Source organism: Silurus aristotelis (assembly GCF_946808225.1).
Source record: "Silurus aristotelis genome assembly, chromosome: 19".
NCBI classification, from domain to species: Eukaryota; Metazoa; Chordata; class Actinopteri; order Siluriformes; family Siluridae; genus Silurus; species Silurus aristotelis.
Window position 1 is genome coordinate 19,690,382 of NC_139592.1, and position 17,803 is coordinate 19,708,184.

Here is a 17,803-nt window from a genome sequence, read left to right on the forward strand (position 1 = left end):
ATGTTTAAAAAAATTATAAATAATAATAGCGAGAGTGATGTAAGTGCTAGAGAAATAATTTTCCAAAAATTAAATGCAGGAAAAAGTATTTAGAGAGGTTTCACATCAGTCATATTCCAGACAATTTTACACAAATTACACAATCACTTATCTATTTGAATTTTTTATAAAGTCAGGTGTGCATGATTAGTAGGACGGGGAGCTGCTAGGAGGAATGTGTGGTTCAAGTGAGGGTGTGGCTGGTGGATCCCTGACAGCTATACATAACACCCAATTTAAAACTGGAACAGTACTGTATATAAAACGCAATACTATTTCTGAGGCATATTTACATTTACAGCTTTTTGCAGATGCCCTAATCCAGAGTGTTTACATATACTTTACATATTGAGCATTTTAGGGCTAACAGCCTTGCTCAAGGGCCCAGCATTGGCAATACTGTAAATCGAACTCACAGTCTTTCAATCAGAAGGTTAAACAGCTTAACCACTGCGGTACCACTTCCCCCACTTCCTTCCACTTACTGAATGTCTTAAACATATTTCAAAGGAAGGTGATAGGGGACATTTTGGACCAAAATGAAAAAAAAAAAAACAAGATGATATTAAACAGGTCATTTTAAAAAGGAGAGCCAAGTGTGTTATACTATATAAGAAGCCTTTATGAGCAAGAATGGGTCAAGGTTTGTGGATTTGCCAACTGATGCAACATCTGATCATCCAGCACAAAAGTTTTCCTCATAAGAGAATTGTACGATTTAAGGGATTTTTTTATAGTACACAATAGATGTTAATATGTTAAACGATTCCAGTAAAATCTCAGTGGGTAAAGGACAATGCTTGAAATCTACATGTATATGCACATGATCTCTAATCCTTCAGAGTTTAAAAGAAATCTTAAAAAAAACATCATGTCTTTACCAGATGTTTTAGCATGGGTTTAGGAATACTCATACTGTATTACAAGTCAGAGCAGAATCTATTTGTCAAAGCTATCAAGTGTTTTTAAGGGGTGGAAAGAAGAACAGTGTAACTGTAATCTGTTGTCTGATGAGTACAATTGTAAGTTTATCCCTAATGAGCGAGCCAATGGCAACTGTGGCGAGGAAAAAGCCCTGAGATGGCATGAGGAAGAAACCATATTTAGAAGACGCTGAAGATGCTGAAGACAATACCAAACCACACACCTCTCAGATTACCGGTGCAAGGGTTGTGTAAGCAGAAAATGTACGTTTAAAAAACTTCAATAAAATGTGCAAGGTGAAGCATAGAATGATGTGTTGTTATGCTTTCGACATAGCACAGGGTGAACAGAATTGACAAATTACACATTTATTTATTTATTTATTTTGTTGCTATTTTGGATACCGTCCCAACTTTAGGGTTGTAGATTGATAGAAGGTCAATAAAAATATTTCCCCTTTATTATCATAATATAATGATTTCTATCAAAAGGTTGATAGAAATTAGTTAGACAGTTCATTTCCAGAAAATATTGATCTTTTTTTTTTCTTTTTTTAACCCGGATAACTGACCAAAAGCATGTTCTGAAAGCCAAGGATCAAATCTTCCAAAAAGAGCAAAGAAGAGCATGATATCATAACGCTGTTCTAAAAGATACTCATACTGTGATAAAAACTGATCACAGATGCAAACCTCCCACTTACTGTGCAGGGCTGCTAAGTATACCATGCAGCTCATGACTGCAAAAAAGAGAACATTGTGCATATACTGTATAAATAAATGTAGGATGATCTATAGGTGATGTTTCTTATCTTATGTTTCTGACCTTGTTATCTGTAAGTAAGCAACACTTTTCAACATTGTGGTTTATCTTCTTATGCTTTTCTAGCTAAATAGCCTATTTATATACTGGTTACCTGATTAAAAATATAGATTTTGCTGTATACAGTTTACATTTTTTTATGTTCCAGAACAGATGTGCAGGTGTGTACAATCAATGCCAAGGATTATTAAGCTCTTTTGGTGGACCTGGTGGCCCAAAACCACTCATTTGTCATTTATTAAATTATATATTATAACTAGATTATGATATATAGTTAGATTATAGATTATAAGGTATTGTATATTGCAAACCAAATGATTTGAATTTAGTCTTACATCGTTTGTACTATTTTATCCACTAGATTGAGCAACATTTGAACTAAAAATAAGATACTGTATCAAGATACATAAAATGCTATTCTATTATCTTTCCATTAGCTCAGTTCATAAAACAAGCAGCTTCAGTGAAGACAATCACAAATGTTCAGCAAATACTGAAGAATGACTTTGTAAAGACAGGATTCATTCAAAACCTCCTAAGACAGTTCTTTCATATGTGATTGGTAGAGGTTGTGTGTAAACGCTAATGCCACAGTATGACCTTTGCTCTTGTTATGTGCAATATGTGTATATTGTGATCCCTTGTTCTGGACGATGTTAAAGGCCAGGGTCCGGCTGCTCAGATCATATGTCTGTGAGTAATACGGGAGGGTGTGGGAACCTCAGCCAAAGCCAAAGCCTCTCAGTTAAGGTTTAAAAAGAGCATCTGATACATACGCCATCAAGCATATGTTATAGTGGTGTTTTCAGGATAATTCTTTTCAGTTTTTCTTCGCATGATGGACGTGTTTCCGACAGAGTTGCGTAAGCAAACCATCTGTGACAGCACAGGTGAGGACTAGAAGGATGGACTGACCCGAGATGACCTATATGTGAACCTATAGAGAGCACACTGACACACTAATATCACCTAACTGCATGTGTACTACATGAATGCATTTTGGAAATTGTTCCATTCTTAAAGGCTACCGTACTAAAGGAGTGTTTGGTCTCCAACTGATGTAGTTTTACGGTTAAGAGGAGAAGTAGGTAACAATTAATAGAATAATGTCCAGACTCTGTTTAAAGTGCCTTTTGTTTGTCAGTAATGACACACAGAATTTAAATGATGGTTTATTAAGATCAATAGTGGCATAATGTAATATATATATATATATATATATATATATATATATATATATATATATATATATATATATATATATATATATATATATTGTTTAAACAAAATCCTATTTCTTTTTGCTTTGTGTAAATAGTAACACTTTTACAACACTATAATATTCAGTAACTCTCTAGTAACTATATAATACTATACAATGCTGGCACTATTATCAACTGTAATTAATACTACTGTAGGTAGTTACTGGTAGCTCATTATGAACTAAGCAATAAATACAGACACTTGGATACTAATACGCATTATTTTCAATGGCTAATTCTCTTACCACTTTTTAAATTACTTGTAATGCTTTTTTTGCTTGTGTTAAAGCTCCAGGGCAAAACTGACATCAGACATCAAGCCATGATCAATGTCATGGCTGATCAATTACATTTATAGTACTAGAAAACCACCAATACAGTCCATGCTTTGTAGGTGTACAGAAGCTGTTGGTTTAGTCGTTGTTTATTTTTCTCTCTTGTTTTTCAAAGTTTACTCTATTTACAGACCACAGATGATTTCCTGAGGAGAGTTAGCATCTCCCCTGGGTTCAAAACAGCCTCTGCTACATACTGACCAGATTGCGTCACTCCAGCTGGTCAGGCTTTTAATAGCACCAAGCATTCATTGAGCCAATATAAGAGGACACAGACGTTTATTTCTGTGAAATTTTATGCAAGTCAGGGATGGCTAAGAAAAAAATAAGAAATCTATATTTACAGTTTTTTTAACTGTTGTTTTGTTCTTTGATGGTTGTTCACTTTGCCGTATCATCTGGCATATAATGAGATACTATTTGCCCTCAGTATGCAAGCAATGATCTGCTATACAGATTCAAACAGTAAGCTGTTTTACTCATTTATTACAATTCAAAAGACACCAATATGTAAGTTTCAGCATATATAAATAAACAATCCTTGCCTAAAGGACATCAAGTATTAAGCACGTTATTTACAGTGAGGAAAATAAGTATTTGAACACCCTGCTATTTTGCAAGTTCTCCCACTTAGAAATCATGGAGGGGTCTGAAATTGTCATCGTAGTTGCATGTCCACTGTGAGAGACATAATCTAAAAAAAAAAAAAATTCAGAAATCACAATATATGATTTTTAAACTATTTATTTGTATGATACAGCTGCAAATAAGTATTTAAACACCTGTCTATCAGCTAGAATTCTGCCCCCTTTAAAAACCTGTTAGTCTGCCTTTAAAATGTCCACCTCCATTACATTTATTATCCTAAATTAGATGCACCTGTTCGAGGTCGTTAGCTGCATAAAGACACCTGTCCACCCCATACAATCAGTAAGAATCCAACTACTAACATGGCCAAGACCAAAGAGCTGTCCAAAGACACTAGAGACAAAATTGTACACCTCCACAAGGCTGGAAAGGGCCAGGGGGAAATTGCCAAGCAGCTTGGTGAAAAAAGGTCCACTGTTGGAGCAATCATTAGAAAATGGAAGAAGCTAAACATGACTGTCAATCTCCCTCGGACTGGGGCTCCATGCAAGATCTCACCTCGTGGGGTCTCAATGATCCTAAGGAAGGTGAAAAATCAGCCCAGAACTACACAGGAGGAGCTGGTCAATGACCTGAAAAGAGCTGGGGCCACAGTTTCCAAGGTTACTGTTGGTAATACACTAAGACGTCATGGTTTGAAATCATTCATGGCACTGAAGGTTCCCCTGCTTAAACCAGCACATGTCCAGGCACGTCTTAAGTTTGACAATGACCATTTGGATGATCCAGAGGAGTCATGGGAGAAAGTCATGTGGTCAGATGAGACCAAAATAGAACTTTTAGGTCATAATTCCACTAAACGTGTTTGGAGGAAGAAGAATGATGAGTACAAACCCAAGAACACCATCCCTACTGTGAAGCATGGAGGTGGTAGCATCAAGCTTTGGGGGTGTTTTTCTGCACATGGGACAGGGTGACTGCACTGTATTAAGGAGAGGATGACCGGGGCCATGTATTGCGAGATTTTGGGGAAAAACCTCCTACCCTCAGTTAGAGCATTTAAGATGGGTCAAGTCTGGGTCTTCCAACATGACAATGGTCCGAAGCACACAGGATAACCAAGGAGTGGCTCTGTAGGAAGCATATAAAGGTTCTGGCGTGGCCTAGCCAGTCTCCAGACCTAAACCCAATAGAGAATCTTTGGAGGGAGCTCAAAGTCCGTGTTTCTCAGCGACAGGCCAGAAACCTGACTGATCTAGAGAAGATCTGTGTGGAGGAGTGGGCCAAAATCCCTCCTGCAGTGTATGCAAACCTGGTGAAAAAATACAGGAAACGTTTGACCTCTGTAATTGCAAACAAAGGCTACTGTACCAAATATTAACATTGACTTTCTCAGGTGTTCAAATACTTATTTGCAGCTGTATCATACAAATAAATAGTTAAAAAATCATACATTGTGATTTCTGGATTTTTTTTTTTTTAGATATTGTCTCTCACAGTGGACATGCACCTACGATGACAATTTCAGACCCCTCCATGATTTCTAAGTGGGAGAACTTGCAAAATAGCAGGGTGTTCAAATACTTATTTTCCTCACTGTAGGTGTAGTGGCGCATGTGGTTTTGACTGAAATGTCACCAATACTTGTAAAAAATATGTTGTAAACAGTTGTGGTTTAGTCCTTACCCCAATTTGCACTTAAAATAGAACACGCCGAGGTTTGCTGCTTATTGCTAATGTGCATATTTTTTCTGAAAGGAAGCAAAGCATTTGATAGGTTGGCTGACATAGACACATAGAAGCACCACAGACCTTTACATCTCAAAAGGAGATGAAAGATGCTGATAACTGTCATGCATGCAACTGTCACATAATGTGGTTTAATATTTATTCTCACACAAAACTGTAGAAGTTACATTTATTCAAGCTAATGTAATTCATTAAGAATTCAGGAAAACAGCAATAGACAAACACTTTGCTGATTCTGGATTGCCCTGGTGTGTGCTTTGTTCCATCTGTCCTAATTCCAAAATTACTTCACAATTTAGCATAATATTTGATCATATCTTATTTTACATATGATTTTACATCTTAATTAATTTTCTAAACATATTGTTTTACAATGATTGCTTACAGTTCTATAGTTTTTCATTAACTAAAATCATTTAAAATGAAACAATAAAAACACAGAATGTGTGCTTCAAGCAGTAAGAGAAATTGTGTGGACAACGTTGAGTCTCTGCTGAAACTATCACACTGACTAACTAGCAGCTAGCAATAATAAAAAAAAATAAATGTAATGTGTAGTATCTTTTAAATATTTATTCATTCTGGTCTTTAATATGGATTATGTTCATTTTTGCTTCTTGGCTAATACATAGATATATTTAATCTTGCTTGGTGAGTAACACACACTGTAGCAAGCCGGGCTACAATGCTAGGTTGGTATGCTAGTTGCCAAGGTGGGAGGTTAAAAAAGCGGGGTTAGTAAATATCTCCACTTTACTTGAAGTTTTCTTTCACCGTATACTTTTGACTTCACTTACTTACAATCCAATAATAAAATAAAAACACTGTCACTACATTTCTCTGCAATCATATATTGAAAAAAAAAAAGCCCTGAAGCTAAAGTCACCACATGCAATTGTAAATCTATAAATCCATTTGTATTGTGATAGCTGGCTATTAGCATGCAAATAGTCTGTATCAATGCCATCCTCATTCTAGCTGACATTTACAAGATTAGCAATAAAGCTGTCATTATGTAGCCTTTCCCAATTACATTTACATAATTACATAAAGGGGTACAAATTTATATCAGTGTCTACATTCTGTGTGTGATTTAAAGGCAGATATTTTGCATTCTTAAAATAAAGAAACTATATTGCTATATTTATATTAGTTTATATTTATATAATATAGTGCTATATTTAAAAACGTATAATTGGATTCATTAAGTCAAAGTAAGTACACTTTTACTTGAGTTATGAATTTGTGAAGGAATAAAGAAGTACATTAGCTATATAGAGTACAAGGTGAATTTCTTTTATACCATGGTGCATTTGTACTTTAGATATACAGTATCTATATTGAACTAGTGTTTTATAGGTTTCTTTCCTTGTCATAATCATATTTTTATAGTCACAATTTTTGTAGTGCCTGCATCTCCTGTGTGAATAATAAAAATAATAATAATTCTAGAAACAACAAACATTCAAAACTCAATCTCTTTAAATCTCTCTCTCACTACGATGTTTACAAAAAAGGAATTTAGGGCAAGATACCAGTGACTCAAGATAAACATCTTGTGGTGTGGCATTAAAGCAGACTGTGCACAGGATCAGACGTGATTCAGGCCACGCTTAAGCTGTCTAATGTCTAATCTTGTTAACAATCATAGCCACATTGAGACCTTTCAGTTATTTAGGTAAAACACATTACTGACCTACTGCTTTGTGTTGCTTTTTTTGTTTGGTTAAACCTTCCACTAATCTATCTAATGAAAACAAAACTAGTAAAAATTTCTAACAGGCTATTCTGGTTACAGCAAAAACATTTGATGGAAAGATTTCACTTCATGTGTCTATGTTAGAATGAACAGGTATTCATTATTTTCTGAACTGATACATATGTAAATAGGATAGCAAGTGATCAGACAAATATAAAGCGTGCAGGACAAACAAAGACCATGTTTTTTCAAATGAATTTAAGTCAATATAGCATCGATTCATCTTTGGTACCTGCCTGTTCAGGATTGCAATAGTTTTTAATGTGTTTTATGACATAGAACCAACTACATCTGTTAAAAAATATTTTGGAATGGTACAAACAAAGATTTACATGATGTTTGAGTAAATCTAACACAAATTTGCCTTGCAAATACAAGTTCTTTTGGGGGATTCCACATCAATGTTATGCAAGATCATAATATTTTTATCTTGTGACTTTTTAGTGTTAAATTATTTTCATGCATATGTGACTTTTTGGCATGACGTTTAACAATACAAACATATTTAGCAATGTGTAAACAATGATTAGGAATTATAAGAGTGTCCTTTTTAAAATGAACAGTCCATTGTGGGAGATTAGCTTTATTGTGCCTGGGGTGTTGCTGTGACTTGTTTGGGGGAGGGGATGGCCTAGTATGTGGAAGCACAAAGTCAAACTAAGATGAAACCAAGTCAGAATCCTCATATGTAATCCTATTTTTTGATGTGTGATGCAAATAGCCTTGCACATAATAAAAAATCTACAAAAACAACCTGTCCAGGTTTAGATAAAGTTCAGAATATTTGGAGATAAACAGCTGCATATGTTGTAAGGGGCATTTTATTATACCAACCAGTAGCTACCCAGTAATGATTTATTAAATTATTTGGTAACTGACATTTGGTGGGAACATGACTGAACCTCAAGCTTTGGAGTACCCAGATGGTTAATGAGTCAATCCTGTAGTCCTCTGTGCCGCTTCCTTAGTGCTCCTCTTATCACAGTCTCCTCCTCCTTTCCCTCCCCATGCTCCCTTCTCCGAGGCAACAGTCAGGTGACTTTAGAAGGAGCATAACTCACAGGAGGCTGCCTTGTGTTTGAGTGCGAGATTGCGACTTGGTGACTTTAGGCTCAGAGGAAGAACAAGGCAGATGAATGTTAAATGACATGTCTACAGAAAAGACAGAACTCATGCAGACCCCCTTGCTAAAAATCTGGGTACCTGAGGCAGGAGGCCCTCTGAGCCAAAGGAGAGGATGTGAGTGTAAAACAAAATATTTTAATATTTGCTTCATTTTTTATGCTATTGTGGCTCAATCTGCTACTTGTTTGGAAGACATTTAAAATCTTATGTAACAGAATTCTGCTGGATTTCTTTTATTTATGTTTTACCATTTTAGACATTCTAGCTGTGGGTAAAACTGTGTAAACCTTTTCTGTTAGTGTCTGGGTCGTTTCAGTTTGTGTGATATTAGAGGTTTCTATCATGAAGTAACAAGAACAACAAACTGTTCCTTCTTTAATTGATTGCTCTGATTTGTTTGATTTCCTCCCAGCTGGTCTGTCTACAGTTTTGCCAAACTAAATTTAGTATTCCAGAATCTATCAATACTCGAACCTATCTAATATAATTATTTCCGTGGTTCATGAAAGCTGATAATAGAAAGAAAAAATGCAAGTTGTCAGAAACTTTGAATGAGGACCATAGTATGTTGAAAAAAATAATTAAGCGTTTACACAGAATAATTAATAGTTAATAATAATGCAAGTAAAGGATTGCTGTTAAAGTGAATTTCTGTCCCTTTGTGTGCCCTGAGAGACAAGGGGCAGGACAGCATGCTGTGAGGAGGCCCCAGTAATGTTTACATGCACTTCTTGGTGGTATTGGTGTTCCTGGCCATAAAGCAATATAGGGAAAGAGCAGAATTGTTCGAAATGCTCTCCAAGACTGAACCATCCTGTTCATGGTTATCTCCTGAAGTAATTTTTTAACTTCCTTTTATGGCACTGGCCTTCTTTAAAGTTTTTGAGGTTATTGATGTTCCCTGCAGTTACAGAGAGCTACAGATGGACTACAGGATAAAGAAGAACTCTGGCCACAGTTTGGTCTTTTATATACCACACATCAGTGTTATCAGTCCAGTTCAGCTGTTCAGACAGTTTCTTATTCAAGTAGTCTTTCAGGCGTTTTAGTAGTCTTTCAGGCGTTTGTCGGACTGCACCAAAGGTCAGACCGGTTCACTGCCCAACCTCTCAAAGGTATGACTTCATAATGTGAGCCTAAAAGGTTCTATAGTCCTTGAAAGTGCTGGACGGTCATGTCACTGCCATTGCAATTGATTCAGAAAGTCATCCTGGGTTAGTTCTGTTGCTGTGCAATTTCAAAGATAGAAAGAACAGGTACAGCGGCATTCCACTCTAGCACCTCAGGGCTGATCCCAACACACCCCACAGTCTTGCCTTTCTCCAACTACATTCAGTCAGCCCTCAGACAGTCAGATTAGAGTCTGGTGGTGCTCTTTATTTTAGGGTCAACAGGGTGTGTCCTCAGGGGGTAATCATTAGGGTTGCAAAAAGAAGGAAAGGGGGGTAGGGCAATAATTTATGCCCTGCCTGAAGAAAAGAAAAGAAACCCTTAAAACAAAGGAACTGGAATAGGTTTAGGTTGGTATGGGTGGGGTGGCCATGCTGGGAAAATCTTCTTCACATTGTTATTCTCAATCATTTTCTAGGTTGCCCTCACTAAGTCACTTTATTAACTGCTACCATTCAGTGTTTAACAGGTCTTTCAGGTCCTAAGTAATTCATGGTTTGCAAATTAAAACAACACTTTTTCTTTGTGGGAACTGTGAGATTAGAATATGTAAGTCAGTAAAGCCTATCTAAAGGAGTTACCCAACCACTACTATACAGTTTTCTATATTGATATAATAATTTTTGCCATTGAACCTTTAAGGTTTATTTAGGTAAAGAAGCTCTTGTACTAATTGTGGTCTCATTATTCCACAGCATCAAGACCCCAGTTTACAAACTCTCCAACTATGATTGTAATGGTGGGGCTGCCTGCCAGAGGAAAAACATATATCTCCAGGAAGCTGACACGCTACCTCAATTGGATTGGAGTCCCAACTCAAGGTGATCAGTCATAGAAGAAGTTGTCAATTTAGACCATACGTTCATTTGGTTTGGCATCCAGTTTATGGGGGATTGCATGGTAACAAATTATCTGGCAGGTATTCACTGTGTATAAAGCATTCTTATGCTGTGGAGTCAATTCTGATTATTTAGACCAGTATCAGTAGTTCCAAAGTATGTAATCTCGGATGATTGGATTCAAATCCATTAGGTATACAACCTTAATTCCAAAAAAGTTGGGACACTGTTTTTCACTGTGTAAAAATGTAAATAAAAACAGAATGCAATAATTTAAAAATATCATAAATCCATATTCTATTCACAATAAAACAAAAACCTATTCAATGTTAAAACTGAGAAAATAAACCATTTTAAGAAAAAAAAAAATGTAATTTTAAATGTGAAGGCTACAAAACGTCTCAAAATAAGTTGGGGCAGGGTAATTTTTCCCACGGTGTAACATCATTTCTTTTGTCTGTATACATCTGGGAACTGAGAAGACCAGTTGCTGAAGCTTTGGGAGAGAAATGTTGTCCCATATTTGCCTGTTACAGGATTCTTGCTGCTCAACAGTTCTGGGATTTTCTCCAGATTCTTTGAAACCTTTGATGATATTATGTACTTTAAATGATGAGATATTCAACTGTTTTGCAATTTAATGTTGAGGAACATTATTCTGAAGGTTTTCTAAATTTGTAAACACAGTCTTTTACAGATTGGTGAGCCTCTGCCCACCCTTACTTCTGAGAGACCTGCCTCTCTAAAATACACTATTTATACCCAATCATCTTACTGACCTGTTGTCAATTAAGCTAATAAGTTGCTAAATGTTTCTCCAACTGTTTAATTTTAATAAAACTTAATTTTTCCAGACTTTTGTTGCTCTGTCCCCACATTTTTGAAATGTGTTGCAACCATACAATTTTAAATGTTTTAATTTTTTCCTTTACATTTCCTTAGTTTGAACTTAATATTTATGTTCTATTGTGAATAAAATATGGATTTGTGAGATTTGCAAATCATTGCATTCTATTTTATTTACATTTTCTCCCAACTTTTTTGTAATTCTGGTTGTAGATGGGCAATATCACGTAGCTGTAAAAATATAGCAAATTATATATTGAGCACTTGCTGCATATCAGAACAGATATTTGGGGGTCTGAATTTCGAATACTATTAAAACGTATTTATTATTGTAGAAGAGCATCCTTATGATGGCTATAATTCCAATTCCAATATTTCAGCAAACTATGTAAAAGAAATAACGAGATCAGTATCGAACCCAAGATTAATCCGAAGTGTGTCTAAAATAAAAAAATTGATTTGTTTCTTTGCAGTCTTTAATCTGGGCCAGTACAGAAGAGATGCAGTCAAGAGTTACAAAAACTATGAATTCTTCCGCTCAGATAATGAAGAGGCCATGAAGATTCGCAGGTATGAAGCAAGATAAGGCGTATCTTATATATTTATTTATTCAAAGTTAAACATTTAACAGGCTACACACATCTTGAACGCAATGCAAATAGCTTGTGTATGGATTAGTATTGTGTAGTAATAGTGTATCCGTTGTTGTTTGCAGGGCTTGCGTTTTGAAGGCCCTGATGGACATTGCCAACTACTTCACTACGGAGCAGGGACAAGTAGCAGTGAGTAAGGGGGAATCTGAGAGTGCTACTCATGAAAGCACAGCAAAAGCCATACTATCATATAGTATGCATTAATATCAACTGATGCCTCAGAACACAAAAAATATAATTATTAATAAATGACATTAAAAGTTTTCGTTTTTTATTTCTATCTATCTATCTATCTATCTATCTATCTATCTATCTATCTATCTATCTATCTATCTATCTATCTATCTATCTATCTATCTATCTATCTATCTATCTATCTATCTATCTATCTATATAAATGCTTTTGGTAGATGCTAAGCTGCATTTATTTGCAATGTACCTGTATTATGCAATTACATAACAGTTATCTATATTTATATTATTATAGTTATAGAAATTCTCTGAAATAAGAAGGATGTTTCTATTGGCAGTACTGATTTTAGCATGACCTCGGTAACAAAATAACAATGATTGATGAAGCTTAATCTGTCTCTAATTAAATTAACTTATGCAGGTATTTGATGCCACTAACACCACAAAGGAGAGGAGAGAGATTATCAACATCTTTGCCAGGGAGAGGGGCTACAAGGCAGGTGCAGGGCTTCTCACACTAATATACAACAGAAACAATACATATCTCCATTAAGAAAAAAGAATTGTGCTCATTTGTACAATTCTTGAGCTATGAATTCTTTTTTTTTAGGTGTTTTTTATCGAGTCAATTTGTGATGACCCAGAAATTATTGAGGCAAATATAATGGTAAGGAAAAATGCAACAATCGAATCTAATCTATTTAATTAAAGGGGTTTTTACTTAAATCAAATTTTTGGTTGGCCATAACAGGAAGTGAAACTGAACAGCCCGGACTATGAGAACTGCGACAAAGACAAGGTGGTGGAGGATTTTCTAAAGCGTATTGAATGCTACAAGTTGACTTACATTTCCATTGATGATGAGCAGGACAGGTTAAAAATCATCACATGCAATTTTAGAATAACTGATATACTAAAATATAACAAAATATTTGAATCAATACTGTCTTCTGACTTCTTCTGTATTACTTTGTGTGTATTAGAAATATGTCCTACATTAAGATCTTCAACGTGGGCACCAGTTATCTGGTGAACAGGGTTCAGGACCATATCCAGAGCCGAATAGTGTACTACCTCATGAACATCCATGTCGCACCACGCTCCATCTACCTCAGCAGGCATGGAGAGAGCGAGCTGAACCTGCTGGGTCGCATCGGGGGAGACTCTGGCCTTTCTTCCCAAGGCAAAAAGGTGAGACAAGGCCTGCTGAGTCTTTTGGGTTTTATTTGTGGAATCTACATAATTCACTGATGTTTGATGCATGATTGCAATATAAGGTTTAGGGATAAAATCGAAGGTCTATCAATAGCTCAACAATGACATTATTAAGGTTGAAGAAATAGCATTATATCACAAGGTATTAAAGAAATCGGCTTCTTCATACCATTCTGTCAATTAAAGTGCTGCTGTGTTTTCACAAACAGCCACCTTAAGCTTAAGGCATCAGTCAGCAGTGAATAATCTGATGTGCATATTATTTTGACTTTATAACACAAGAGTGGCGGAGCCCTTTATGACCACATATATTATTGACATCTTTGCTGGTTTTACCAAACATATTGTCTATGTGTAGCAAAATGTCTCTAAAAAAAAGGTCAGAAAGTTCTCATCAGTCTCATGCTATGGCATAAAATTATGCAGATACAAGCCAAGAGCTTTAGTTAATGTTAACATCAAACAACAGAATAGAACAAAAACAGAGACTTGGATTTTGGCATGGATTTTGATCTGGTTTGGGTTCTTCAGAAACGGCTGATCTGGGAATTTCACACACGAATTCTCTAGAATTTACACAGAATGGTGCAAGAAACATCAACTCTCTGTCAATAATAAAAATATGCTTAACCAAACATTGGCCTAAGCATGTACCAGACTTCTGAACTCTAAGTTCTAGTCTATATTATGAACCTCCCTGAAGCTGAGTTTGAAACTTTTAATTAGGTAAATCAATCATTGGTCTGTTGGTTGATTCAGATAAAAGTGGTAATTGTGGATCGGCCCTCAATGCCTACACGTCTCCGTTGCAACAAATTGATGTCCTCGAAAGCGTCCTTTTTGCCCTAGATCACAACTTATTTGTCTCATGTCAAATTGCAATATTGGACATGCATAGTACACACCAGATTATATTTACTAAAAAAAAGTACAATGGCAGAGATACAGCCTTGTGGGGGTTTTTTTCAGCACAAGACCTTGACCAAATGTAGTAAACAACAAAGAATAGGGGAAAAGAATATTCAAAGACCATCTGTCACCCAGGCTGAGGATAGAACACATGACCTTTGATCTGTGAGGCCGTAACTCTTACAATGTGCCATTTACTATCTAGCTGGAGAATGGTGCCTAGTGTGTATGCACAATAATGAATATCAGAAAAATATTAAAAATGTGTGATCTTTTTGCTTTGATTCAAATGTGGACAAATCATTCCAATGTAAATTTCATTGTAAATTTCAATGTAAAATCTTATATATTTACTGTGCAGTTGTCTGTTTTCTATAGCCTTTTTGCTTAACAATCATCCATAGTGGGCTTATAAACTGGGAGAAAAGCTGTTATCTTGTCAGTATTTAGGGTTTATTTTCTAGGAGGTTTCTATTTTGAGATTTATTTTATCATCGTTCCATGTTTCCATTCCTAATGTACCTTTAGAAATTCACAAAGAATGCCTTGTGGTAAATGATACAACTGGGATGCCATTGAGCCCATAAATTTGATTCATGAAGTAACTAGTGGGAGTATGGATTTGCACTGTGATTTTTATGCTTCTTTAATTGGTCTGCTACAATTTCTTATCACTACAATTACCCTGAACAGCTGACAACCTTAACAATGATTGAACTATAATAAATAGAAATTGGGAGCCACCCTGATGATGATATTTTCTCTTTTGAATCTGGTTCCTCCCAAGGTTTCTTTCTCATACTATCTCAGGGAATTGTTATCTCACCACCATCACCACCTGCTTGCTCATTAGGGATAAACATAAGGCTAAAGCTGATTTTGGTAAATGTCCATTTTTAAAACGCTCTTAAAATATAAATTTGAATTCAATTGCATGAAGTAAATTGTTAAAAACAATTGTAAATCCATCTCCGGCAACAATTTATTATTTTTTACACTCTGCTTTTTTTTTTTTTTTTTTTTTTTACATTTATGGCATTTGTCAGAATACCTTATCCAGAGCAACTTTCAATTCTATTATATATATTTTTTTAACACTGGGCTGTTGAGGGTTAAGGACACAGCAGAGACAGCTTGGTGGTTCTGGATTTAAATGATAAAGTCATCCAAATCAAATTTTCACATCTTAATTACTTAGCTACCATTTATTTGGGTAGCATGCTTGTATTTCGTACATGATCTCATTAGTCAAAGCACAGTAATCTTATGTGATCTTCAGGAAATTCAGATAATGCAAATTCCTTTTGACCTTGTGTCCACTTAATCCAAATATTTTATAGAGTTGAACACATAATGGACATATATTGGAATGTATGAATGTGTTTTTACACATAAATACAAAAAATACTATGATTTTTTACAGGAAAGTGTGAATAGAGTAAGCTAGGATAGGCAAAATGCTGCTTTCTAAATGATTATGTAGGCTTTATTATATAATTAGGTTCTTTTCAAAATCAATTGTGCTATCTTTAAAATGTTTAATTTTACATATTTATTTGTAAATATATCAGCATGATCAGCAAATGGCACTCCAATTGCAGTCACTCCAAAATGAGCTGATGACACTGAGCTCTGACTTACCAACACAACTTCACAGCGCCACCTGCTGGAAAACATCTTTTAAACAATCATTGTTGGCATCAAAACCTTCTATAAAATGTATCTCATGTGTGATCCATGTAGTTCAAAGCATGCAACTTGTTTGCATTAACTAAAACGGCTTTACTTTGTTTTTCAGTATGCTGTTTCTCTGTCAGAGTTCGTCAGAAACCAGGCCATAAAAGATCTTAAGGTGTGGACGAGTCACTTCAAAAGGACCATACAGACGGCTGAGGCACTGGGAGTCCCTTATGAGCAATGGAAAGCCCTGAATGAAATTGATGCAGTAAGATAACATTGGTAATATCGACATCAGATCTATCAAAACCACATGTGTTATAATGTGAAAAATCTTATTGAAGGGTGTGTGTGAGGAAATGACTTATGAAGAGATCCAGGAGAACTTTCCAGAGGAGTTTGCGATGAGGGATCAAGAGAAGTATCGGTACAGATATCCTAAAGGAGAGGTATTTACAACCGATTCACCATCCAATCTGTTTAGTTTCAAAATGTCACTGATTATTGTATATTATTTTTTTGTAATGCTGGATTCATACATTTTTTCAGATATTGGACTCACGTTTTTGAGTGATCCTGAAAAAAAATAAACATTAAAAAATGTACATTCATCAATGTAAACAGATTAAGAGTATGAAAATTTCTTCTAAAAAAATTAATTGTTGCCAAACTGCTGTCATCTAAGATTTTTTCATGCTGTTATAGCAAAATAATCAGCTTTTTCTTCTTTCTGTGTCGAAAGTCTTACGAAGACTTGATGCACCGTCTAGAGCCGGTCATCATGGAGTTGGAGAGACAGGAGAATGTGCTGGTCATCTGCCACCAGGCAGTCATGCGTTGTTTGATCGCCTACTTTCTGGACAAAAGTGCAGGTTAGAAATAAAAAACTGTGCACTAAATGGCAACGTTCGCTATTTTGCATTTGTGACAAGATTATGTTCTTGGTTTCTCCACAGAGGAACTTCCATACCTGAAATGTCCCCTCCATACTGTACTCAAACTAACACCAGTGGCCTACGGTCAGTATCAGAGAACACGCTTTAAATAATTTTATGAATAATATTTCAAATTCATAGCAATTTACTGATTTTTTGTGTTGTTTTGCATGTAGGATGCAAAGTGGAATCTATTTATCTTAACATCCAAGCAGTCAACACGCACAGAGAAAAACCTTCGGTAATCATTGAAATGCATCACAAAATATACATAAATACATAGAGCATCACTTCTGAATAATGGATGTAAAAGGTTCTTGTGTATTTTACTTGTTTCCCAGAACGTGGATGTGACACGGCGGTCAGAAGATGCACTTCGGACTGTTCCAGAACATTTGTAACATGGCTTTTACAGCGGTTTCAGACAAGCAGAGTTCCAAAAGTGTTATAATATGAATATAATAGTTCATAATATGACAACACTGGTACTTTTCACTGTTTGTATTCTCCATTTGTTTGTGTTCCATCTATACCATTCCCATTCTTATAAATGGGACATTGAAATGGTTATTACACTTACTAAGGGGTGTCAGCAGTCTGTGCATTGCTTCTGGAACTATTTTTGTTGGTGGAGGAAAAATAAATAAGACTTTGGCCATATTGTGTGAAATTAGAGTACATTTTTCTTTTTTAATAATTGTTATATAACAGTTGAATTGTTATATAACATTGAATATCCCAGCTGTGACTATCAGAAGTGTGAA

General features: G+C 35.5%; 1 protein-coding gene across 5 annotated transcripts; it reads left to right on the forward strand.

The window, feature by feature from the left end:
- The first annotated feature begins 2,486 nt into the window (after window positions 1-2,486).
- On the forward strand, window positions 2,487-17,697 carry pfkfb1 (6-phosphofructo-2-kinase/fructose-2,6-biphosphatase 1). 5 transcript variants are annotated; one of them, XM_083570543.1, is made up of 14 exons: window positions 2,487-2,675; window positions 10,469-10,594; window positions 11,932-12,028; window positions 12,174-12,240; window positions 12,725-12,799; window positions 12,914-12,970; window positions 13,055-13,176; window positions 13,287-13,494; window positions 16,226-16,372; window positions 16,449-16,553; window positions 16,847-16,976; window positions 17,061-17,123; window positions 17,216-17,280; window positions 17,381-17,697. In XM_083570543.1, exons 1-14 carry the CDS (start codon window positions 2,621-2,623, stop codon window positions 17,438-17,440), a joined length of 1,377 nt encoding a protein of 458 aa, XP_083426669.1. In that variant the 5' UTR covers window positions 2,487-2,620; the 3' UTR covers window positions 17,441-17,697. The 5 variants fall into 5 exon arrangements, with proteins under 5 accessions (XP_083426669.1, XP_083426671.1, XP_083426670.1 ...); XM_083570545.1 differs by lacking the exon at window positions 2,487-2,675 and adding an exon at window positions 8,506-8,717 and having other exon boundaries at window positions 12,174-12,244; window positions 12,725-12,803; XM_083570544.1 differs by lacking the exon at window positions 2,487-2,675 and adding an exon at window positions 8,506-8,717 and having other exon boundaries at window positions 12,725-12,803.
- The last annotated feature ends 106 nt before the right edge of the window (window positions 17,698-17,803 follow it).

Bases quoted from the DNA above. Each gene is read 5' to 3' on its own strand.
- pfkfb1 (XM_083570542.1), top strand. From the start codon at position 8,615: ATGTTAAATGACATGTCTACAGAAAAGACAGAACTCATGCAGACCCCC. The intron at 12,800-12,913 runs GCAGGTGCAGGG...CTTTTTTTTTAG, and splicing joins CCAGGGAGAGGGGCTACAAG to GTGTTTTTTATCGAGTCAAT. The intron at 12,971-13,054 runs GTAAGGAAAAAT...TGGCCATAACAG, and splicing joins TTATTGAGGCAAATATAATG to GAAGTGAAACTGAACAGCCC.